General features: G+C 41.8%; 1 protein-coding gene across 3 annotated transcripts in view; it reads left to right on the top strand.

Annotated features, from left to right (window-relative positions):
• The window catches only part of banp (BTG3 associated nuclear protein), a 280,409-nt gene that overhangs the window by 26,217 nt on the left and 227,129 nt on the right, over positions 1–27,063 (top strand). For all 3 annotated transcript variants that reach the window (XR_013576944.1, XM_078544429.1, XM_078544430.1), the window contains exons 2-3: positions 12,958–13,074; positions 22,377–22,483. Coding sequence is in view for 2 of the 3 variants with exons in the window: in XM_078544429.1 (XP_078400555.1) it covers positions 13,005–13,074; positions 22,377–22,483 (177 nt within the window). In the remaining variant the exon portion in view is untranslated. The remainder of the gene's footprint in view (positions 1–12,957; positions 13,075–22,376; positions 22,484–27,063) is intronic.

The raw sequence follows: 27,063 nt of genomic DNA on the forward strand, positions 1-27,063 counted from the left end.
CCTTTAATAAAATGCTTGTGCCCAAACATGGACATTGCTATTCATATCAACCTAACACTGGAGGGTCACTAGTTATTACAGGAGCAGTCTCTGCACGTAGCTTGGGACTCAGGGGCTAAACTGCAACTAGAGCAGTCTAGCTCAGCTACTTTTTTGGCATTAAGCCTTTCATTCCTGGGATCATTCTCGTGAACCTCCTCTGGAGCAGACTTGATGGGCTGAATGGCCTAATTTCTGCTCCTATGTCTTATGGTCTTATGAGTGACAAAGGTGCAGATGTCATCCTCTGATATGACAACATGTTCTAATCCCACTGTGTGACTGCCCCTGCTATCAGACTGATCCAGTACCACCACTGAAGAGTGGAGTGCAAATTAAAGGAGATGTACCAATTAAAACCAACATTTTGCTCCTCATTTTGCCTAATGTGGAGGACATGGTGCAGCACAGAGAGCCCATGTGGCCTAACATAAACATTCCTGAGAGACACTGCCACTGTTGTCATAGACTCCTGCTAAGAAGGCCCAGTAGCAGCGCCCACCGACGTCCATGCTCTACTGCTGATTGCAGAATGTTTGTGCCATGTCCGTGAACTATAGACAAGGAAGTATTGGACTCCTCTATAAACTCTGATGTATTGTAGAAGCTCCCTGGCAGTCTGAGTTTCTTATACACAGGAAGCAATTGATTCTCTTTGAAAAGTGAACCTTTTCCAGAGACTGCAGGCTGCTTTTAAGTGACAACCACCCTACTGGATTTCCCTGCCTTCCGGTCGGTGAGCAGATTAGCTTTACTGGCTAGCTTTTAATGTCATTGGTATCGGAAAGGGCCACGCGTTGACAGCATTGACAGGCAGGGTGGACGCCCTACCTAATTAAAAGTGAAAAATGAAAAATTGACCCAATACGTTTCATCAAGTTCAGTAACCCTTCCAAATGAGTACCCTCCAGTGATATCACCCACAACACCTATTCAAATAATAATGTTTAGGAAATCAACTAAATTTGGGAAAAAAATATTCTGTGTAACCATTTAAGTCTTTGTTTTAAAAAAATTGCTGTTGATAATTGTGCCTCTAAATCATTTCAATATTCATTTGAATGATATTTGAAAGAATACTTCTGTAGTTTTGTTTATGTCCACTTCTAAATGTTCTGTAAATTATCATTGATATTGGACAAAAATGAAGCCAATGAACAATAAATTTTAAATCTAAATTGTTGATTTGCCTTTTTGTGACTTGTTTGTGATCAAACCATATTTTCATTTTATTATCCCCTTTTTTCTAATTACTTTGTTCCTCTTTTTAGGCTTGTCTTCTTTGAGGCTACCCTGGTCTCCACTCAGTACCTCCTGATGGACTAACTGAGGGGATAAAACCATTATGAAGAATTGCAGGCATGAATCTACATTTTTCACTGCACAACATAGTTGGATGTTTTGCCTCTGGACTAATATTTAATTACCTATCCATCAATCATATCTTAATGATAGGTCAACCTCTACCCCCTCCCTCCAGTTATTATAATCCAGTTTATGCACATCTCTTTATCTCGTGAAACACCATAGAATGTCCGCAGCTTCTTTTCCACAAACAAAATTAGGGTTCTAATATCCAGCTAGACTTGTAATTGACTTGAGCATTCATTTCGAGAATTTCGAGAACCATACAACTATCAAGGGGCAGCCACCACATTTAGTAATAGCTTCTCTGATCAACTGAGCAGAGCCGTGAGAGATTTGCTAGTGATGCATTAGAAATGGTGCTATCCTTGAAATGTCAGCAGCCAATTATTATACTCATTGCTGCTGCAGAGTGATCCTAAGATGCCACATGTTACCCAGTTACAATCTGAAGCTGCTAATACGTTCCAGTCTCTGCGGCTACTGTGGATGACTTTTTTGACCTTGTATTTACTAGACAAAGATGCTCCAGACTTACTTGTGGCTAGTTAATTACTTTTGAAGCTACTGGCACTGTTTTGTCAGTAAGTACAGAAACCATTTTGCATGCAGCAAAGTTCTGCCAAACAGTCCTGAACGAATTAAAAACAGAAAATGCTGGAAAAACTCAGCAGGTCTGGAAGCATCTGTGGAGAGAGAAACAGAGTTAATGTTTCGAGTCTGTATGATTCTTCAGAGCAGTGAATGAATAACCAGTTTTTTTTATTCATTCATGGGATGTGGGCTTTGCTGGCTGGGCCAGCATTTATTGCCCATCCTTAGTTGCCCTTGAGAAGGTGGTGGTGAGCTGTCTTCTTGAACCACTGCAGCCTATGTGGTGTAGGTACACCCACAGTGCTGTTAGGAATGGAGTTCCAGGATTTTGACCCAGCGACAGTGAAGGAATGGCGATATATTTCCAAGTCAGGATGGTGAGTGACCTGGAGGGGAACTTCCAGGTGGTGGTGTTCCCATCTGTCTGCTGCCCATGTCTTTCTAGGTGGTGGTGGTCATAGGTTTGGAAAGTGCTGTCTAAGGAGCCTTGGTGAATTCCTGCAGTGCATCTTGTAGATGGTACACACTTGCTGCTACTGTGTGTCAGTGGTGGAGGGAGTGAATGTTTGTGGATGTGGTGCCAATGAAGTGGACTGCTTTGTTCTGGACGGTGTCCAGCTTCTTCAGTGTTGTAGGAGCTGTACTCATCCAGGCAAGTGGGGAGTATTCCATCACACACCTGACTTGTGCCTTGTAGATGGTGGACAGGCTTTGGGGAGTCAGGAGGTGAGTTATTCATCACAGGATTCCTAGCCTTTGACCTGCTCTTGTAGCCACAGTATTTATTGGGTTAGTCCAGTTCAGTTTCTGGTCAATGGTAACCCCCAGGAGGCTGATAGTGGGGGATTCAGTGATGGTAATGCCATTGAACATCAAGGGGTGATGGTTGGGTTCTCTCTTGTTGGAGATGGTCATTGCCTGACACTTGTGTGGCACGAATGTTACTTGCCACTTGTCAGTCCGATCCTGGATATTGTCCAGGTCTTGCTGCACTTGGACATGGACTGCTTCCGTATCTGAGGAGTAACGAATGGTGCTGAACATTGTGCAATTATCAGCGAACGTCCCCACTTCTGAACTTATGATGGAAAGAAGATCATTGATGAAGCAGTTGAAGATGGTTGGGCTGAGGACACTATCCTGAGGAACTCCTAAAGTGATGTCCTGGAGCTGAGGTGACTGATCTCCAACAACCACAACCATTTTCCTTTCTGCTAGGTATGACTCCAACCAGCGGAGAGTTTCTCCCTAATTCCCATTGACTCCAGCTTTGCTAGGGTTCCTTGATGCCACACTTGATCAAATGCTGCCTTGATGTCAAGAGCAGTCACTCTCACCTCACCTCGGGAGTTCAGCTCTTTTGTCCATGTTTGAGCCAAGGCTGCAATGAGGTCAATTGCTGAGTGGCCCTGGCGGAATTCAAACTGGGCATCAGTGTTAATGTTTCTTGTCTGTTGGTTGAGGGTAGCTGTTGGCTAGGACACCTGTACTCCATGTATTTGCTGTAGTCCACCTTTTAGCCCATTTCGATCCCTTCCACCCCCCCACCCCACCTGCACTAGGTCCATCTGCCACTAGCTTGTCCTGCTTGCTTCCCTTAATGTCCCCATTAGCATATCCTTTAGATAATATCACCACCATCAACACCCCTTTGTTCTTTTGTCTATGATATCTTTGGCAGTCTCTTCTTGGCCTCCATCTATCACTGGCCCCCTATCGAGCTCTCCTGTCCTTCAACCAGCTTATATTTCATCTTATTTCTATATGTCTTAGTTCAGATGAAGGGTCATACGGACTCGAAACGTCAACTGTATCCCTCTCTGCAGATGCTGTCAGGCTTACTGAGTTTTTTTCAGGTATTTTTGTTTTTGTTCACCTGGAGAAGTCCTCTGCTCATCTTCGGATTGTACTTCAGAGGACAAAATGGCTCTTTGTTTGATATCTTAATTGAAGTAAATAACATTTGGAACATATTAAACCCGAAGAAGAAATCACGGGTTAATCTGTAATCATTCAAGCATTCATTTCAAGAATTCATAGTAATTATATTTTGTAACCTTTAAGGGACATTCACTTTAGTCTCCAGATGTTGACAATTCAATGTCATTTAGATATTGATGTCTTTTCAGTCCCCAAACTTTGATTCTTTATATACATATATAGTAAATAAGAGTAGCCTTAGCAGAGATTCCCATAGAATACTTCTCACCAGATTTTGTCTGAGAAACCTCCATTTATCCCTACTCTGTTTTTATGCACCAATGATTTCTTTATTTACATGACTTTATTCACACTGAGGAGTGTGGAGGAACAAAGGGATCTGGGAGTTCAGATACATAATTCCCTGAAAGTGGCGTCACAGGTAGACAGGGTTGTAAAGAAAGCTTTTGGCATACTGGCCTTCATAAATCAAAGCATTGAGTATAGGAGTTGGGATGTTATGGTGAGGTTGTATAAGACATTGGTGAGGCCAACTTTGGAGTATTGTGTGCAGTTCTGGTCGCCTAACTACAGGAAGGATATCGGTAAGATTGAAAGAGTGCAGAGAAGATTTACTAGGATGTTGCCGGGTCTTAAGGAGTTGAGTTACAAGGAAAGATTAAACAGGTTAGGACTTTATTTCTTGGAGCGTAGAAGGATGAGGGGAGATTTGATAGAAGTTTACAAAATTATGAGGGGTATAGACAGAGTAAATGCGAGTAGGCTCTTTCCACTTAGATTAGGAGAGATAAACACGAGAGGACATAGCTTTAGGGTGAAAGGGGAAAGGTTTAGGGGGAACATTAGGGGGAACTTCTTCACTCAGAGAGTGGTGAGAGTGTGGAATGAGCTGCCTTCTGAAGTGGTAAATGCGGGCTCACTCTTAAATTTTAAGAATAAATTGGATACATGGATGGGAGAGGTCTGGAGAGTTATGGATTGGGTGCAGGTCAATGGGATTAGCGGAATAATATTTCGGCACAGACTAGAAGGGCCGAATGGCCTGTTTTCTGTGCTGTAGTGTTCTAAGGTTCAATGACCATGTTCCTCTTAATTCAGTGTGATATCTTAATTTTTTGTAAAAAAAAATCTCTAAAAGCCATCTTTATTGCATTTTTATTATTTTAGCATGTTTTTTTAAACATTCTTTAAGATTGATCAAACATTACCTGCTTTTTAGAAATATGTAGTCAAATTGGTTTATTACTTCCTGTTTGCTTTTTTGAAGAAGATTGTCATATTTGCCATACTCTAGTTCTTTGGCACAGTTTGCTTTTTCATGGAACTTTGAAATATTACACGCTAAGCCCCATGTGTCTTCAATAGCTTCCCTTAGAATCCTTGAATTTAAAAAATGATTGAATTCTGTGATGTGTGTGCCTTAAGTTTGAATAATGTCATTCCTATTTTTCAATAATAATTACCACTATAAGTTTACATATTGATTTCTGGGAGTTCTATAGTTCCATGATACACACCTGCTTTGTGAAAATTTAAACTAAGCATTTATTTACTATCTGTCACTTCCTCACTATGTACTGCATATTTCCCTCCCCAATTTCTCATTTGCTGTACCCTGACCTTGACGATTCTCTATAGTGTTATATATATAGTTAACACGACTATAGAAAGCCTTTTTATTTCCCTTCAATTTTTGCTATTTAACACTAATTCTCCTTAACGTTTCTGATTTTGTTTTAACTTTCATATATTATCTTTATTTTTATCCTTGCAGCCATGCACCTTGCAACCCATCCCTGCCTCCTTAGGAACGTACAAATTAGGAGTCGGAATAGGCCATTCAGACCCACGAACCTGTTCTGTAATTGAATTAGATCTTGGCTGATCTGATTGTGGCCTCAACTTCACATTCCACCTATCTCCAATAACCTTAGATTCTTGACTAACAACGGAGTCGATATACCTCTGCCTTAAAAATATTAATTGACCCTGCGTCCCCCCACCCCCCCCACACTTGCTGGGGAAGAGAGTTGCAAAGACTCATGACCCTGTGGGAAAATTACCCATCTCTGTCATAATTGGGAGACCCCTTATTTTTAAACCATGTCCCCTAGGTCTATTCTCCCCCACAAGGTGAAACATCCTTTCAGAATTCACCTTGTCAAGTCCCCACAGGATCTTATATGTTTCAATGAGCTCACCTCTCATTCTTCTAAACTCTAATGGATACAGGTCCAGTCTACCCAACCTTCTTCGTTACATAACGTCACGTTCCCCACCCTCTCCAGTACCAGGTGTCAGTTGAGTGAATCTTCGCTGAACTGCTTCTGATGCATTTATGTCCTTTCTTAAATAAGGAGACCAAAACTGTACACAGCACTTCAGATGTGGCCTTAGATGTGAACTTGTCCACTTTGGCAGGAAGAATAGAAAAGTAGCACATTATTTAAATAGAGAGAGATTACAGAACTCTTGAGGTACAGAGGGACCTGGGTGTCCTGGCACATGAATCACAAAAAGTTAGTAGGCAGGTACAACAAGTGATTAGGAAGGCAAATGGAATGAAATGATATATTGCAAGGGGAATAGAATATAAAAATAGGGATGTTTTGTCACAGTTGTACAGGGTTTTTTTTGTATTCATTCATGGGATGTGGGCGTCGCTGGCTGGGACAGCATTTATTGCCCATCCTTAATTGCCCTTGAGAAGGTGTTGGTGACCTACCTTCTTGAACCACCGCAGTCCATGTGGTGCGTGTACCTTCACCACATGGACTGCAGTGGTTCAAGAAGGCAGCTCACCACCAACTTCTGAAGGGCAATAATTGCCGGCCTAGCCAGCGACACCCACATCCCATGAATGAATTTTAAAAAACCCAATGCCCTGTACAACTGTAACAGAACACCACTACTTGTATATTCCAATGCCCTTGCAATAAGCAACAACATTCCATTTGTCTTCCTAATCACTTGCTGCCCCTGCAAGCTAACTTTTTGTGATTCATGTAAGGGAGAGGCGGTGGTGCCGTGGTATTGTCACCGGTGTAGTAATCCAGAATGCTCTGGGGGCCAGTGTTCGAATCCCACCATGGCAGATGGTGAAATTTGAATTAAATCTAATGATGACCATGAAACCATTATCGATTGTTGTAAAAACCCATCTGGTTTGCTAAACCTGCTGTTCTTACCTGGTCTGGCTTACATGTGACTCCAGACCCCCAGCAATGTGGTTAACTCTTAAATGCCCTCTGAAACGGCCTAGCCAGTCAGTTGTATCAAACTGTTATGATTCCTATAAGGAATGAAACGAGACAGACCACTCTGCATTGACTTAGGCACCGGAAACGACAATGGCAAACTGTGACCTGTTGACCTTGCAAAGTCCTCCTCGCTTGTGCCAAAATTGGGAGAGCTGTCTCACAGACATAGTCTCACTCACGGAATTGCACCTTGCAGATAATGTCCCAGACATCACCGTTACCGTCCCTGGGTATGTCCTATCCCAACAGCGGTGCAGTGGTATACAGTCAGAAGGGGGTTTCCATGGGAGTCTTCAACATGGACCCCAAACACCATGAAGTCTAATGCCATCAGGTCAAACATGGGCAAGGAAATCGCCTGATGATTACCACGTACCGTGCCCCCTCAGCTGATTGAATCAGTACTCCTCCATGTTAAACATCACTTGGAAAGCAATGATGGTGGCAAGGGCACAAAATGTACTCTGGGTGGGATCTTCAATGTCCATCACCAAGAGTGGCTCGATAGCGCCATTACTGATCGAGCTGGCTGTGCCCTAAACGACACAGCTGCTAGACTGGGTCTGCGGCAGGTGGTGAGGGAACCAATGAGAGAAAAACATACTTGACCTCATCCTCACCAATCTGCCTGTGGCAGATGCACCTACCCATGACAACATCGGCAGTCCTTGTGGAGATGAAGTCCCATTGAGGATACCCTCCATCGTGTTGTGTGGCACTATCACCACGCTAAATGAGAGAGATTTCGAACAGATCTAGCAACTCAAGACTGGGCATGAATGAGTGCTCTAGGCCATCAGCAGCTGTAGAATTGTACTCAACCACAATCTGTAACCTCATGGCCTGGCACAACCTCCCACTCTACCAATATCACCAAGCCATGGGATCAACCCTGGTTCAATGAAGAGTGCAGGAGGCCATGCCAGGATCAGCACCAGGCATATCTAAAAATGAGGTGTCAGCCTGGTGAAGCTACAACTCAGGACAACTTGCATGCCGAACAGTATAACCAGCATGCGATAGACAGAGGTAAGTGATTCCACAGCCAACGGATCAGACCTAAGCTCTGCAGTCCTGCCACATCCAATCGTGAATGGTGGTGGACAATTAAACAACTCACTGGAGGGGGAGGCTGCACAAATATCCCCATCCTCAATGATTTGAGAGCCCAGCACATCAGTGCAAAAGATAAGGCTGAAGCATTTGCAACAATCTTCAGCAATAAGCGCTGACTGGATGATCCATCTTGGCCTCCTCCAAGGTCCCCAGCATCACAGATGCCAGTCTTTACCCAATTTGATTTACTCCACGTGATATCAAAAGGCACTTGATACTGCTAAGGCTGTGGGGCTGACAATATTCCAGTAATAATACTGAAGACCTGTGCTCCAGAACTTGCCACGCCCCAAGCCAAGTTGTTCCAGTATAGCTACAACAATATCTACCTGGCTATGTGGAAAATTGCCTAGATATGTCCTGGACAACAGGCACTGGACAGACTCAACCAGACCAATTAACACCCCATCAGTGTACTCTTGATCATTGGTAAAGTGATGGAAGGGATCATCAACAGTGCTATCAAGAGGCAATTGCTTAGGAATAACCTGCTCATTGAAGCTCAGTTTGTATTCCGAGATGGTCACTCAGCTTCTGACCTCATTACAGCCTTGGTTCACACATGGACAAAAGAGCTGAACTCCAGAGGTGAGAGTGACCGCCCTTGACATCAAGGCAACATTTGGCCGAGTGTGGCATTAAGGAGCCCTAACAAAACTGGAGTCAATGGGAATCAGGGGGAAAACTCTCTACTAGTTGGAGTCGTACCTAGCACAAAGGAAGATGGTTGTGGTGGAGATCAACCATCTCAGTTCCAGGACATCACTGCAGGAGTTCCTCAGGGTAGGGTCTGAAGCCAAACCATCTTCAGCTGCTTCATCAATGACCTTCCTTCCATCGTTAGGTCAGAAGTGGGGATGTTCGCTGATGATTGCACAATGTTCACCATTCGTGATTTCTCAGATACTGACGCAGTCCATGTCAAAATGCAGTAAGACGTGGACAATATCCAGGCCTGGCCTGACAAGAAGCAAGCTACATTCATGTCACACAAATGCCAGGCAATAACCATCTCCAACAAGAGAGGAGCTAACCATCGCCCCATGACATTCAATGACATTGCCATTGCTGAATTCCTCCAGTATCAACATCCTGGAGGATACCATTAACCAGAAATTGAAAACAAAAACTGGGCCAGTCACATAAATACTTTGGCTGCAAGAGAAGGTCAGAGGCTCGCAACCCTACAGCAAGTAACTCACCTCCTGACTCCCCAAAGCCTGTCCACAATCAAAGACACAAGTCAGGAGAGTGATGGAATACTCCTTTCCCCGGATGAATGCAGCTCCAACTGTACTCAAGAATCTTGACACTATCCAGGACAAAGCAGCCCGCTTGATTGTGATTCCACCCCCAAACATACATTCACCCCTCCACCACTGACGCACAGTAGCAGTAGGGTGTACCATCTACAAGATGCATTGCAGAAACCCACCAAGGCCCTTTAGGCAGCACTTTTGAAACCCATGATCCCTACCATCTAGAAGGACAGCAGCAGCGGACAGATGGGAACACCACCACCTGCAAGTTACCCTCCAAGCCATGCACCATCCTGACTTGGCAGTATATTACTATTTCTTCATTATCGCTGTGTCAAAATCCTGGAACTACCTCCCTAACAGCACCGTGTGTGTATCTCCACCTCATGGACTGCAGCGGTTCAAAAGGCAGCTCACCACCACTTTCTCGAAGGCAATTTGCAATGGGCAATAAATGCTCGCTTAGCCAGCGACGCCCATATCCCATGAATGAACGAAAGAAAATTAGCAGGACACCCAGATCCCTCTGTAATTCAGAAGTCTGCAATCTTTCTCTACTTAAATAATATACTGCTTTCCTGTAATTCCTGCCAAAGTGGTCAAGTTCACATTTCCCCACGTTATACTCCACCTGTCAAATTTTTGCCCACTCACTTAACCTATCTAAGTCTCTTTGCAGACTCCTTATGTTCTCTTCACAGCTTACTTTCCGACCTATCTTTGTGTCATCAGCAAATTTAACAACCATACATTCGGTCCCTTCATCCAAGTCATTGATATAAATTGTAAATTGTTGAGGCCCCAGCACTGATCCCTGTGGAACTCCACTCGTCATATCTTGCCAACTCGAAAATAGCCCATTCATGCCTGCTCTCTGTTTCCTATTAGCTAACCAATCCTCAATCCATGCCAATATGTTACCTCCTGCATCATGAGCTCTTGTTTAGCATAGTAATCTTTGATATGGCACCTTGTCAAATGCCTTCTGGAAATCTAGGTACAGCACATCCACAGGTTCCCTTTATCCATGTTGTTTACTACCTCCTCAAAGAACTCCAAGAAATTAGTCAAACATGGCTTCCCTTGCACAAAACCATGTTGACTGTCTGATTACATTGAGATTTTCTGAGTGCTCCACTGGAACCTCCTTAATAAATTCCAATATTTTCTCTATGACAGATGTTAAGGTAACTGGTCTGCAGTTCCTTGCTTTCTGCATCTCACCTTTCTTGAATCGAGGAGTCACATTCGCTATTTTCCAATCTGATGAGATCTTTCCAGAATCCAGGGAATTTTGGAAAATTAAAACCAATGCATTTACTATCTCAGCAGCTATACTTTTGAGACTCTAGGATGAAGTCCATCAGGACCTGGGGACTTTTCAGCTTTTAGTTCTAACAATTTTCCCAGTACCCTTTTACCTGGTGATTTGTGATTGTTTTAATTTTTTACCTCCTGGTTCATAATTATTTCTGGGATATTACCTGTACCCTCTGCAGTGAAGAGAGATGCAAAATATTTGTTCAATTCATCCTCCATTTCCTTATTTTCCATTATTAATTCCCCATCACTGGGATGTACAGCCTAAGAATCTAGCATCACAATGGCACTGAAATTCATACATGACATAGCTCAATTGTGTGGTAGGCAGAACGTCTTTTTGGACTGAAGGCAGCATCCTGTTGGTAGAAAATACTACTTGTGTAGTCACTGCATAGTAGTAACTTGAAACTGTTTGCTTAATCTGTTATTCAAATTTTTGAAATTCTTTGCCTTTCCAGGGTAATTTGAGGTAGGCACTGTATATACTAGAGACTAGACTGGCCACACTAACAATCAATTTAAAATAACCAGTCAAGCTAATTTCTATGGTAACGTAGTTCATTTACACTAGCTACAAGCGACATACATTGAAATGCAGGGATTGGTTTTCTGCAAACAAAAGGAATTCATTCAAGCCTTGCGTCTTTTTTGAATTACCAGGGAGCTTGGGGATCCTATAGTTACCTGTTGCTCTCTCCATGGCTACGCCTTGGCCACTCAGAGTTGACTTGCCAGCCAATCAGCGCCCTTTTTCCTGAAAGTATAAATTGCTGTGATCATTCTTGCATTTGTCCTGATGAGTGAGTCCAAGATGAAGAACTTTGGCAACATATCTCTCTTTTCAGCAATATTCAAGTCCTGTACTAACAAGCGACTGTTTGAACAATTTACATGAATGTTGCATCTTTTAATATATATAAAAAAACATCCTTCACAGAGACTTATTTTTAAAAATGGACAGCAAGATAAAGAAGCAAATACAAGGCATGACCAAAGAGGTGGATTATAATGAGGGTCATCATGAAAGAGAGGAAGATGATGAGTCAGAAGGGTTTAGGGAGACAATTCCAGCATGTGGGACCTAGGTGGTTAAAGACACGACTTCCAGTAGTGATTTGGGGAAAGGAAAGATGCACAAGAGGCCTGATTCAGAGTTTGGAGGGGTTTTTCTTTGAGGTCTGGGAGGAGGTTAAAGATAGGGAAGATTGAGACCATGACAGAATTTAAACACTAGGATGAGAGTTTAAAATTTGAGAAGTGTACATGTGCCCTTCTTTCAGCAGTTGCTTTTTGCCCAAAAAGATATGGCACAAAGGATCCATTTCTCACCCAAGTCTTATCATGAATGGAACATGCACGGTTCATCCTATCATAATATTAGGTGTACTTGTACTGTAATGTGATTTAGGAAACCTAGAAATTGTAGCCTTGCAAAATGCAGACTTCCGTAAAAATTCAGAACTGTGGAAAGGGATAATATTTGCAAGATGTTCAGGGGATAATATTTGCAAGATGCTTCCAGCCAAAAAAAACTGCTCTTCGACAACAGAAACAGCAGCTACTTCTTAGAAGCAATCCAAAGAAGGCCTGCTCAGCAGTCTAGTGCCCTATTTATATGGGTGAGACAAATGCTGTTGACATGGTCGCATGCAGAGTCGTGAAATTCAATAATTAACCTATTTGGTCAAATTATAGTATTTAAGTGAGGCCTGAGCAAATCAGCAAAGCAATCTCCTTTTCAATCTCATATTACAAAATGTGGTGCGCAGCAAATTGGATTTATGATTTCATGGTGTTCAAGATGAAGTATTTTTGTGCTCTTAGGGGTACTGGCCAAAGGGGATGTTTATGAGAAGCTTTAATGCTGATCTTGGACATTGCTGCTGGAGCTGGTCCATTAGCCAGACCGACCAGCAGATGATGCAGTGCATTGCTCATGGAGGAAGACATGTATTAGAAGCTTGATAACTGAAATGCAATGATTGGTCTCACAGAAATAATGGTTAGGCAATGTTAATGTTAATTTGACAATTATTGTTTTTATCTGTTACACATTGCAGACTGTAGTGGGGCTTTGGCGTGGAGGTTGATGCTGCGTTGTAACTAGATGATGTCAGAACACGATTTGACAGATGTGGTTCAGATTGCAGTTGATGACCTAACACAAGATCAAGCAGGTAAGCTATAGGATAATGTATATCTTAACCAAACATGCAAAAAATAATCCTGGATTAATGTTTAAATGCTTTAGGTACTAAATTACCTTTTCATAGAACATGTTGTTTACTTACTGTGATCTCTAAGAACATTAGATACTGCAGGAATGAAATGCAACCTTACGTTTGAATATTCTATGAATAAATCCTGAAAAACATAAACTTTATTGAAAAAACAGTTATCATAGTGGTCAAGCAATTGTTGAAAGCTAGGAAATATTACCAAACTTTTAGGTTTGGTGTGTTTCTTGAAGCTGTAATTCTTAAAATAGTTTTATTAACATAGATCCAGATGCTGTTTGAATATGTTACAATTAAGATAGTTGACTATGACACTTGTGCAATATAAAGGTTCCCAAGGAACCTAGGTTCAAATTGTTATTCTTGATTAAACCATGCAGTATTCTGAATTAACTAAAACCAGGCAGCTTGTATATTTTCACACTATGATCTCAGACCTTAAACGATTTTCTCTTAATCCAAATTCCTGACCAATAATCGAATGCAGTGATAATATAATGCAGAAGGCAGCACACCACCACCTTCTGAAGGGCAATCAAGGAGGGGCAATTAATGCTGGCCTAGCCAGTGGTGCCCACATCCCATGTATGAATAAAAAAATGTCAACCTATTTTTATCACTGTATTTTTGTCTCATTTTAACCATGGTTGGTAATTCCATTTCCATTTATACTAACCCCTTTCACAGTTCTGCCAGTTTCTAAATTTCCTAAATCATGTTACAGTACAAGTGCATTTAATATTATGATAAGATGAACTGTGCATGTTCCATTAATATTATTGGATGCGAAATGGATCCTGTGTGCCATATCTTTCTGGGCAATAAGCAATAGCTCAAAGGAGGGAGCATTTACATTTCTCCCAAAACCTACATTGACTCGTGTAACCACCTCTTTAATTGCTAAAAGGACATGATCCTTTTGTGAACCTATCATAGTAAGAACTGCAGATGTTTTTGTTGGCTAGGGCAGGTTCACTCATATTGCCCCTCACAATCATAAAGTCATGATGGAAATCTTAGTTTTGCTAAGTTGTTGCTGGCCAGATTTTGTAGATTGCAGCTAATTGTACCCCTGACTTGACTTACTTTTCAGATGAAGGGGAGGGACTTGATTCACAATTTGACCATGTGAACTTTTGCTTTACTATTGTAGGTGTGTTCTTAACACAAGCAAGTGCAGCCCCCATGTTAATGACCGTGCAAAATTAGAGCCAACTTAAAGAGCCTAATACTATGTAAAAGCAGAGATAAACTGAAGCACCCCCCCCCCCCCACCAAACCCCACAATTCCCTTACAGTCCGTAATCAGAGTTTTTTTGGGAAAGGTAGATTTGTGTGCTTCTCAACCCCCGGAGTGTGTGGTCAAGTTAAATAATAACAAGCTTTCGTGGGTTTAAGTAAAGATGGTTGGCTATTCAAGCATTCACCCCAAAAATCTAAATGCTACGCACACAAGAAAGACACAGTTAAAGAGAATAGTATACCTTTACAAGTTGTGAACCAAAAAAATAGTTCATAGTTCATATGTCTGGCTCATTGTGGAAGAACAGCTTTTTCAGCCCCAGTAAGAAAAGAAATCCTTTCCATTCTTGAGTTGTAGATCAGCTGGGTTCAAATTGCTGGAGTCTGATATCTGGATTATTTCAGGATTCCCTCAAAAAGATGGCTTTTCAAAAGATCATGATGTCATTTCCTTGTGGCTTCCTTGCCAGGAGGTCAAGTTTTGTACTGGTGGACTTTGAGAGAAAAGGAATCAGGCTGAGAGACTTAAGATTTTCACAACCTCCAGGTTCTTGAAGGCAACCATGACGCAGCCTTTTTCTGCAGCTGCTGTTTTTTGCTCTCCGCAGACTTCCCAGGTCTTTCTGGGTCTTCAGATCATAAAACTCATTATCTCGAACCGGTTTTGCACATGTAACCGATTGCTATTATCCACCCGGAATGGCTTAAAGGTGACAGTCATTGCTATTCAATGGAGATAATGGTCAAGTTCTTTGCACTTAGTCAGGATGAATTGGTTTCTGCCCAGTTCTCATTGTTAAGGTTCCAACATGAAGACATGGAGGACTTGTGTTTGGGATAAATCCTCAAACAATCACAAGTGTAGATTCCACTGATAGTATTCGTCTTGATATGTCCATTCCATGGAGAGGTCCCCACCCAGGCTGATTCAATTAGGAACTTTCCGCAAGTTTCAGATATTCTGTTAAATTTTCAAAGGTCGTCTGACTCTTGGCAGCCATCTTAACCACTTTGTGACTGCCCACTTTAAAAGGTATAAGACAGTTCCAGAGGCTTCCATACAAACAGAGGCCATGTTTGAAATTATGAATGGGACATGCCTTCACAGGGCAGGACATAGTCACCATTTAGATTTATATAATATCTAAAGCATGGAAACCTTTTGGCCTGTCGTGTCGTGCACTCTGCAAGAGCAGCCTAGCTCGTTCCACCCCCCTGCCTCTTCTCTGTAACACTGCAAATTTTTTCTCTTCAAGTAATTGTGCAATACCCTCTTGAGAGCGATGGTTGAAACTGCCTCCACCACTCTCTCAGGCAATTCATTTCAGATTCCAAGCTAATCCTACCGTAGCTCGCTGCATAAAAGAAGCTTTTTCCTCACATAACCTTTGGTTCTTTTGCCATTCTCCTTACATCAGTTTACTCTGGTTCTTGACCCTTCTGCCAATGGGTACAGTTTCTCCCTATTTACTTTATCCAGAGTCCCTATGATTTTGAACATCTCTATGACGTCCCATCTCAACCTTCTTTTCTTTAAGGTAACTTCCTGCTGATTACCACCACTGCTTGCCCCCCCTCCCCTCCGCATTTGAATCAGTACTACTCTATGTTCAGTAGGAATTGGAAGAAGCACTGACGGTGGTAGAGCACAGAGTGTACTCTGCATGGGGTGTTCCAATGTCCACCACCAAGAGTGGCTCAGTAGCACCACGACTGACTGAGCTAGTTGAGTCCTAAAGGGCCTGTGGCAGGTGGTGAGGGAACCGACAAGAAGGAAAAACCTACTTGACCTCATTCTCAGTCTACCTGTCACATGTGCACCTATACATGACAGTATTGGTAGGAGTGACCACCGCATAGTCCTAGTGGAGATGAAGTCCCACTTTCACATTGAGGATACCTTCTATTGTCTTGTGTGGCACTACCACCGTGTTAAATAGGATGCATTTTGAACAGATCTAGGACCTTAAAACTTGGCATCCGTGAAGCGCTGTGGGCATCAGCAGCAGCAGAATTGTATACAACCACAATCTGTAACCTCATGGCCTGGCATATTTCCCACTCTACCATTACCACCAAGCTGGGGTATCAACCCTGGTTCAATGAAAAGTGCAGGAGGGCATGTCAGGAGTAGCACCAGTTAGGCTGAAATATGAGGCGTCAACTGGGTGAAGCTACAAAACAGGACCACAACAGCGGAAGCGGTATGCAATGGACAGAGTTAAGTGATCCCACAACCAATGGATCAGGTCTAGGCTCTGCAGTCCTGCCACATCCAGTTGTGAATGGTATGGACAATCAAACAACTAACAGGAGGAGGAGGCTCCACAAATATCCCCACTCCTCAGTGATGGGGAAACCCAGCACACTGCAAAGGCTGTGGGCTGTGAAAACATCCCAGCAATAGTACTGAAGACTTGTGTGACAGAACTAGCTGTGCTTCAAACCAAGCTGTTCCTGTACAGCTACAATGCTGGCATCTGTCCAGCAATGTGAAAAATTGCCCAGGTCTGCTCTCCACAAAAAGCAGGATAAACCCACCCTGGCCAATTACTGCCCTATCAGTCTACTTTCCATTATCAGTAATGTGTTGGAAGGTGCTGTTGACAGTGCTGCACTTACTCAGTGATTATCTGCTCACTGATGCTCAGTTTGGGTTCCACCAGGACAACTCAGTTCCTGAACAAAAACAGAATTACCTGGAAAAACTCAGCAGGTCTGGCAGCATCGGTGGAGAAGAAATCAGTTAACGTTTCGTGTCTTCATGACCCTTCGGCAGAACTGAGTATAGTTAGGAGAAAGGTGAAATATAAGCTGGAGTTCCTGACCTCATTACAGCCTTGGTTCAAACATGGACAAAAGAGCTGAATTCCAGAGGTAAGGTGAGAGTGTCTACCATTGACATCAAGGCAGTATTTGACTGAGTGTGGCATCAAGGAGTCCTAGCAAAACCGGAGCCAATGGGAATCAGGGGGAAAACTCTCCACTGGTTGGAGCCATACCTAGCACAAAGGAGGATGTTTGTGGTTGTTGGAGGTCAATCATCTCGGCCCTGGAACATGACTGCAGGAGTTCCTTAGGGTAGTGTCCTAGGCCTGAACATCATCAGCTGTTTTATCAATGACCTTCTCTCCATCATAAGGTCAGAAGTGGGGATGTTCACTGATGATTGCGCAGTGTTCAGTGCCATTCACAACTCCTCAGATTCTGAAGCAGTCCATGTCCATGTGCAGTAAGATCTGGACAGCATTCAGGCTTGGGCTGATAAATGGCAAGTAATATTAGGGCCACACAAGTGCCAGGCAATGACCATCTCCAACAAGAGAAAACCTAACCATCTCATTTTGACATTCAATGGCATTACCATCACTGAAGCCACCACTATCAACACCCTGGGGCTTACCATTGACCAGAAACTGAACAGTACCAGCCATATAAATACTGTGGCTATAGAATCAGATCAGAGGCTGGGAATTCTCCTCCAGACTCCCCAAAGCTGTCCACCATCTAAAAGAAGTCAGGAGTGTGGTAGAATTCTCTTTACTTGCCTGGATGAGTGCAGCTTCAACAGCACTAAAGTGTAGTGCCCAAAAATGGACACCATACTCCAATGTTTTTAAAGGTTCACCATAGCATCCTTGTTTTGTACTCTTATGCCTCTATTTATAAAGTCCAGGATCCTGTATGCCTTATTAACCACTTTCTCAACCTGCCCTGCCACTTTCAATGATTTTTTACACATATAACCCCAGGTTCCTTTGCTCCACCGCCCACTTTAGAATTATATCTTTTATTTCACATTGCCTCTCTTCATTCTTCCTATCAAAATATAATACTTCACACTTCTCTGTATTAAATGTAATTTGCAGATGTGTCTTCTATTCCACCAGTCTGCCTATGTCCTCTTCAAGTCTATCTCTATTCTCCTCACAGTTCACAATAATGTGTCATCTGCAATTGTTGAAATTATGTCTTGCCTACCCAAGTCTATGTCATTAATATAGATCAAGTAGTGGCCCTAATCCCAGCCCCTGCAGAACCTCCCAACATACCTCCAGTATGAAAAACAACTGGTCACCACTATTCTGTTTCTTGATGCTCAGCCAACTTCTTATCCATGCTGCCATTGACTCTTTTATTGCATGGGCTTTAATTTGCTGAAAAGCCTGCTATTTGACACTTTATCAAACGGTTTTTCGAAGTTCCTGTACACCACATCAATCACATTACCTTCATCAAAAAACTCAATCAAACTAGTAAAACACAATTTGTCCTTGAAGTTCGTGCTGACTTTCCTTAATTAATCCACATTTATCCAAATGACTGTTAAACTTGTCCCGGATTATTGTTTGCAAAAGCTTTCCCACCACTGAGGTTAAACTGACTGACCTATAGTTGCTGGGCCTAGCCTTACACCCTTGTTTGAACAAGGGTGTAACATTTGCAATTCTTGAGTCCTCTGTCATCATCCAGTATCAAAGGAGGATTGGAAGATTTTGACCAGTGCCTCTGCAATTTCATCCTTACTTTCTTCAGTATTCTAGTATACATCTGATCTGGTCCTGGTGACTTTTCAACTTTAATCCAGCCTTTCTAATACCTTCTCTTTAACAATTTTTAGCCCATTCAGTGTCTCACCTACCTCCTCTTCCACTATGACTTTGGCAGCCTTCCTTGATGAGGACAGATATAATTTATTAATTTAGTATCTCAGCCATGCTCTCTGACTCCAGGTGTAAATCTCCTTTTTGGTTCTTTATTGGCTCCACTCCTCCTTTTACCACATTTTTATTATTACCTGTAGAAGACTTTTGTATCCCCCTTTATGTTGACTGCCAGTTTGTTCTCATACTTCTCTTTGCTTCTCATATATTTCCTTTCACTTGCCCTCTGAACTCTGAGGCTGGTTCTCACTTGTATTATCAACTTGACCTTTGTCTGATTTTCTGATTCATCATTCTATCTCTTTTGTCATCCAGGGAGCTCTGACTTTGTTTGCCCTATCCTTCCCCCTTGTAACAATGTACCTCGACTATAGCCGAACCATCTCCTTTTTAAAGGCAGCTCATTGTGTTGATTGCCAATCTTCGATTCCAGTTTGCCTGAACCAGATCCATTCTCTCCCCACTGAAATTGGTCCCGTCCAAATTAAACATTTTCTTACCCTGGATTGCTCCTTTCCTTTTTCATTAGCTAACATAACTAGTACTGTGATCACTGTCCCCTAAATCTTCCCTTACTGACACTTGATTCACTTAACCCACCTTTTTCCCCAGAACCAAATCAAGCAAATCTTCCTTCATTGGACCAGAAACTTACTGAAAACTTTTGCCCTGATACAATCATTCACCCATTTTATTTCTTTAATCCCCACACCCAACCTTCTCTGTCACACAGAGTACCCAGTATGAATATCTACATGATTGCTTTATTAGCAGTTTGACCAGAGGGACGTTATCTAAGAAATTGTGAAAAAATCCAGGATACTTGTACTGGAAAGATGGTGCCTACCATTACAAAAATTGATGCATCTGTGATCTTTGAAGTCCAGATATATTATTGAAGCAATGAGGTTAGCTTGTCTTCTGTTCAGATAAATTGCTGGAAAAGTCAGGGTTGAAAAAAAGACAGTGGATTGTGGAATTAAGTAAGTACACAGTGTTTGGACCATTAAGAGTTGTTTATACCTTGGAAGGCTAAATTAAATATCAGAAATAGATTCTGTAACGTATGCTCATTATATTTTTTAATTTAAAAAGAATTCTGCTGAACTGACAATACTAGAGGATAAGTGGTTAGATTATTGTAGAGTATATTAAGTGGGATGTACCTCCTGTTTTCTTGCTAAAATTGGATCAGAATATTAGTATTTGTGATGATTATATTATAGACTAGGATGCAACAGTTCCAGAAGCCTGTGAACTGTTCAACTAAATGATGGACAGACATTTTCAAGGATGAACCTTTTTCAGGTTTGCCAGCTGGTATTAGTAGAAGAAGATTGAAGAAAACTTGGGAGTATCTTCATCTGGAAATAGGATTGAACTAACAGTCTTTCTTTGAACTCGTGAATTTCTGTGGAATGTTTATTCTGAATTTTTCAGTCACAGGTAGTAATTTTAAACAGTTTGCTTTTAAAATTTATATCATTGGATCAGCAAGTGAGCGTAAGACAACGAAAATGTATTTTGACATCAGTTTTAAGTTTTATTACACTGATTCTGCCAAACTGAATCAGCTTGTCTTCTATTCAGATAAATTGTTGGATAATTCAGGGTTGAAAAAAAGACAGTGGATTGTGGAATTAAATAAGTACACAGTGTTTGAACCCTTAAGAGCTGTTTATGCCTTGGAAGGCTAAATTAAATATCAGAAATAGATTCTGTAACATATGCTCAATATGTTTTTTTAATTAATTCTGCTGAACTGACAATACTAAAGGATAAGTGGTTAGATATCGCGTTGATTGATAGCAGTTGTTTTGCTTACTTTTCACAGGATTGAAGATAGACCAATAGTAAATGCAACCTCTGGTCATTGACTTTTGCAGAAAAACATATTTGCCTGTTTTAAAAAAAAAACAATAGCTATCACATTGGATTTATCAAAATGCATGTGCACAAACAAACAAAGGACAAACAGATAGAGTCTCTCTCTGCAGAGATGGGCTTTAGAGATTAGGCATTATGAAATAAAGGATAAAGTTCACAAGGTCTTGATGCTGCTGATCTGGAGTTCCCTCATGTGAAGACTGGCCGATGGTCCCGGTGGGCATCTAGAAGTTCTCACCAATAGAACTTCAGTGTGGCATCTAGAAGTTCTCACCAATAGAACTTCAGTATGGCTGGATCAATTTTTCCTGTTTCAATTTCGCAGGTCCAAAAATGCAGACATAGTACACTCCGATGAGGTTTATCTGGCTACAGGTTGATAACCACACACAGTTTCAAGTAAGGCAGAGAGAGAGAAAGAGAGCCAGTTAGGATAGACTTCCTCTCTCAGCTTATTCCCCAACAAGACTGAGTTCAAACCTACAGGTTCAAAACTTAAAAAAGTTTGCCTCTGCCATGTGATTTCCAGTAAAAACCTCCAGCCTTTGTCTTCCAGTTTTCTTCCCCTCATTAATTAATGTGATTGCAGTTCAAAACAAACAACCAGCTCTTCCTCAAGTACCATGCAGGTCAGGTGATTTCTTGGAAGAGGCCTGCTTGTTGACAGTTACAAGGTGAACTTATGACCATTTTTAAAAAAAACAACTACAGGTCAGCCTCCAAATGTCCAGATAATGGCATGCCCTTCTATATTTTAAGTGAAAAAAAATCAAGTCTTGAAAGATATGATTCCAGTACTGTACAAACCAGTTCACTGTACATTGCGAAGATTGAGGTCCTTAACAGTGATTTTTCAGACCACAATTTTAATCTAGTCATTTGGGATCACATTTGCTTTCATACTTTGACAGTGATGAATCAATAGTTAAGAATTTAACTCTGAGCCAGTTGTGTAGTGGGAAAGCAGCTGTATCAATTAGAAATTCACTGGCTGCTCCAGAAATAAGACCCAATGTACTGCTCCTAGGTCGCATTTAAATTCTCTTGTTGACTTCCCATCTGCTGCATGGTGGGAGATGAGCAGGAAGTGACAGAAAATCACACTGTCTGGAGGCTGCCTGCTAAGATCGTGTAAGTGGCTGTGTTGCCTGCCAGGAGCACCCGCATGAGTCATATGATTGGTGGAAAGTAGTTTGGTGTTGAGGGGGGCAGTGGGGGCATGTCTGTGGAAGGGGCAGATTTGAGCTTTCTTTGTGGGGTTCGGAGGATACTCCTGCACTCATTCTGCTGCCAATATTTGTGCTAATTAATGGGAGCAACAAATTTAAAATGCAGCTTCCAAGACTCCACAGTATATACCTATGTGGTACAGAAAGCAAAGAAACTTGGGCACCCCTTTTGTACATATACAAAATACTGAACATGTACAACTGATTTCATCTGTTTCAGATGTTTTGGAGAATCATCAGTCTGAGGATGGGATTGAACAACCAGCTCTTAAACGTCAACGAGTAGATATATCAAATGGGCAGCCAATCCAAGATGGTACAATAAAGGTAAAGTTGGAAAAGAGTATGCTGTTGTCAGATGAAGATTTTACAAAATTATTGTTTTCAAGCTGAAATGTAATTAAGCAAATGTATGAATCTGTAAAAAAAAAAAAAAAAAATCTTTTGGAAGTTAGCACCATTTTCTTAAGTTGCAAGTTGATGCAGCATTACATTTTGAACACCTTTAAATGCAACTCATATTTGCATTCAGGTGTCTGCGAAAAGCTGGTGCCTGGTTTGGAACAAAAAAAAAATTAGTCACCTCCTGTTTGGCTTGCCCATCATTATCTGATGAAAGGATGGCTCTGCAATGTTAATTTGAGGTATATAGAGTGGTCTCTGGTAGGACCGGACCACTTTCCTTTCCTCCTTGCAGTGAAGTATTCATCTTAAACTCCTGAACACCTTGATGGCCCAGATGAAATGCAGAACTGCTTTGGGAATCACAAACATAAGCCTGCATTCTGTCAATTTCGTGAAAGTGTTAAGAAGTTCAGTTTAAAAAAAGAGGTGTAACGAGGTGTCAGCTGTGGCTCAGTTCATAGCACCCTCGCCTTTGAATCAGAGGGTTGTGGGTTCATGTCCCACTCCCGGAAACCAAGAACTGTGAATGTACTCGAAAGAGTTACAATCTGTGACTGTTAAAAAAGAGGTGTAGCATTAATTCTTTTTAATTATGTTAATTTCTGTAACTGACCACAGACCTACCATGACAAAAAGATGGGGTTAATCTTGTTTCAAAATAATTGTCAATGCAATTTTGGGCAGTTGTTAGAATGATTCCTCTGTTAATTCATTCTGAAGTGAGATGATGCAGGAAAACGGACACCAATGTTTTTATTTACAGAATACAACATTGCATATATCTGCTTCTTACCTAACCAACACCCAGTGTCCCAGAAGTCTCTTTTTAGGTACTTAATCAATCAATGCCCTTCACCTGTGTATACTTAACCTTGATAATACAATTTACATATTATGAACATACTCCATCCTTTTGGTAGACATGTGGATTTTATCCAGTTAAGAATGTTTAAAATTTGAACTCAGAAAATGACACCTTCAGCTGCCTTCAACAGTGCAGCACTACCTAGGTTATGTGTTTAAGTCTCTAGAGTGAGGGCTGAACCCCCACAACATGTTGGTTCAAACGAGAGTACTCCTACTATGCTATGGCTAACACCAAAGTTCCATTGTCTTTGTTGTATTCTGTTCTCCTAATGTTTCAGTGGCCCAGAATTTGCGAGAGTGGGGCACTAATGGCATGTCACATGAATTGAATTTACTTCCTCATCCTTCAGCTCAAAAACTTGTTGTGTTGTTTCCTTGAAGTGTTAATTGGGCATCTGGGGCCTTGGTGAATGATGGGACCACCAGTTTATTTCCTTAGCCAGTTAAATCATGGATAGAGAAAGAAACAGAAGAACAATGGAAAAAGAAATAAGGTGAAAGGAGGTTAAATTATATGCAGAAAGAAAAATAAAGAAATAATGTAAAAGTTGTCTAAGAATGATTTACTACCTGTTCGGAGTGAGACTCCACAGTTTCATTTTTCCCTTTCTGGACCTCCAATGTTGAATGGCATTGCAGGAACATGAATCTCATCATAAAAAAAAGGTCATTATGTTGTTAAATACCTATCATAATTTTCTGCAGCATGTTTAATTCATATTTACTGTGCAAATTTAGCAGTTTTTTTAAACTTGGGAAGGTTGACAGCAGGCTCTTGTTTTCTGTGAGGCTAAAGGTAATTAAATTAATTAATTCTCGGGATGGAGGGCTTGTCCTATGAAGAAATAGTAAATACACTGGGTCTTTATTCTCTGGAGTTCAGAAGAATGATAGGTGATCTCATTCCAACGTAGAAACTTCTTACAGGGCTTGGTGGGGTAGATGCAGGAAGGGTGTTTCCCTTGGCTGGGTGGTCTAGAACCAGGGGACACAGTCTCAGAATAAGGGAGAGGCCATTTAGAACTGCGAGGTGGAGGAATTTCTTCATTCAGAGGGTGGTGAATCTTTGGAATTCTCTGCCCTAGAGGGCTGTGGAGGCTCAATTGTTGAGTATGCTCAAGACTGAGAGCGATAGATTTATACATCTTAAAAACATCAAGGGATCTGACAGGGATAGTGCAGGAAAATGGTGTTGAAGTTGAAGTTCAGCCATGATCTCATTGAATGGTGGAGCAGGCTTGAAGGACTGAATGGCCTACTCCTCCTATTTCTTATGTTCTTAATGGCAGAGCGATGCCTAGCAATTTCTGATGATTCGCAACTCATACTGTTTCCCTTTTTCCCGCAATTGCTGTATATTTTATGCTTTAATAATGGCAAACGCCAGGAAATCCACATGACTTTTCCAGCAAGTTCTGGGCCAAAATCATGATAACATTGGTTTAAGAACCAGTGCCATACTCAATTTTAACCACTGGGTGGTGACATTACTGCATGTCCAGTGAAGGGGGAAACTTGTAAATGTCCAGTAAAGATGTGTTTGTTTTGCTTCTTAATTACATAATCTTCTAAAATATTTTGTGGAAGTAATTGCAAATTTCTGTGATTAAAGCACTGACATCTAATGCAGTGTATTTTTTAAATGAGAGGTTAAAACCTGATGGTTATGGATTCTATGTTGAAAAGATTTCCAATGTATAGAAATTTCTATATGCAATATTTAGGATTATGGGGCATTTGAGCAACATACATTTCTGCATTAAGTTGGTGAAACGTTTGAACATATTTTATTAATTCTTTAACCCTATAGTGTACATTTCTGTGTACTTAGGTTTTCAACAAGCTTAATTGTTGTGTGTACTATTTGTAATGTTTTGACATTGTTGAAATTTTTTAGGCCAGCATTTATTGCCCATCGCTAATTTCCCTTGAGAAAGTGGTGGCGAGCTGCCTTATTGAAGTGCTGCAGTCCATGTGGTGTAGGTACACCCACAGTGCTGTTAAGGAGGGTGATCCAGGATTTTGACCCAGCAACACTGAAAGAACGGCAATATATTTCCAAGTCAGGATAGTGAGCGGCTTGGAGGGGAGCTTCCAGGTAGCAGTGTTCCCATGTATCTGCTGCCTTTGCCCTTCTAGATGGTAGTGGTCGTGGGTTTGGAAGGTGCCATCTAAGGAGGCTTGATGAGTTCCTGCAGTGCACCTTGTAGATGGTACCCACTGCTGCCACTGTGCATCAGTGGTGGAGGGAGTGAATGTTTGTGGTTGAAGTGCCAATCAAGTGGGCTGTTTTGTCCTGAATGGTGTCAAGCTTCTTGAGCATTGTTGGAACTGCACTCATACAGGCAAATGGAGAGCATTCCATTACACTCCTGATTTGTGCCTTGTAGGTGGTGGACAGGCTCTGAGGAGTCAGGAGGTGAGTTACTCGCCGTAGGATTCCTAACCTCTGACCTGTTCTTATAGACCCAGTATTTATATGGCTAGTCCAATTCAGTTCCTGGTAAATGGTAACCCCCAGGATGTTGATAGTGGGGGAATTCAGTGATGGTAATGCCATTGAATGCAAGGGGCAGTGGTTAGATTTTCTCTTGTTGGAGTTGGTCATTGCCTGACACTTGTGTGACACGAATGTTACTTGTCAGCCCAAGTCTGGATATTTCCAGGTCTTGCTGCATTTGGACATGGACTGCTTCAGTACCTGAGGAGTCGCGAATGGTGCTGAACATTGTGCAATCATCAGCGAACATCCCCACTTCTGACCTTATGATGGAAGGAAGATCTTTGATGAAACAGCTGAAGATGGTTGCTCTGCAGACACTACCCTGAGGAACTCCTTCAGTGATGTCCTGGAACTGAGATGACTGACCTCCAACAACCACAACCATCTTCCCTTGAGCTAGGTTTGACTCCAACCAGCGGAGAGTTTCCCCCCGATTCCCATTGACTCCAGTTTTGCTAGAGCTTCTTGATGCCACACTCAGTCAAATGATGATTTGATGTCAAGGGAAGTTCACTAATGTCCTTTAGGGAAGGAAACCTGCCATTGTCACCTGGTCTGGCCTACATGTGACTCTAGATCCACAGTAATGTGGTTGACTCTTTTATGCCCTCTGAAATGGCCTAGCAAGTCACTCAATTGTATCAAGCCACTAAAAAGCCAATAAAAATGAATGAAACTGGACGCACCACTCGGCACTGAGCCAACGGATCAACCCTGGCTCAGTGAAGAATGCAAGAGGGCATGCCACGAGCAGCACCAGACATACCTAAAAATGAAGTGACAGCCTGGTGAAGTTGTAACACAGGACTGTTTGCATGCCAAACAGTATAGGCAGCAAGTGATAGACAGAGCTCAGTGATTTCCACAATCTACGGATCAGATCTAAGCTTTGCAGTCTTGCCACATCCAGTCATGAATGGTGGTGGACAATTAAACAACTCACTGGAGGAGGAGGCTCAACAAATATCCCCATTCTCAATGATGGAGGAGCCCTGCACCTCATTGTAAAAGATAAGGTTCAAGCGTTTGCAACAATCTTCAGCCAGAAATGAAAGTGGATGATCCATTTTGGCCACCTACAGAGTTCACCAGCATCACAGATATCAGTCTTCAGCCATTCGATTCACTCCAT

The sequence above is a fragment of the Cetorhinus maximus genome, chromosome 6 (genome assembly GCF_964194155.1).
Source record: "Cetorhinus maximus chromosome 6, sCetMax3.hap1.1, whole genome shotgun sequence".
Classification (NCBI taxonomy): Eukaryota; Metazoa; Chordata; class Chondrichthyes; order Lamniformes; family Cetorhinidae; genus Cetorhinus; species Cetorhinus maximus.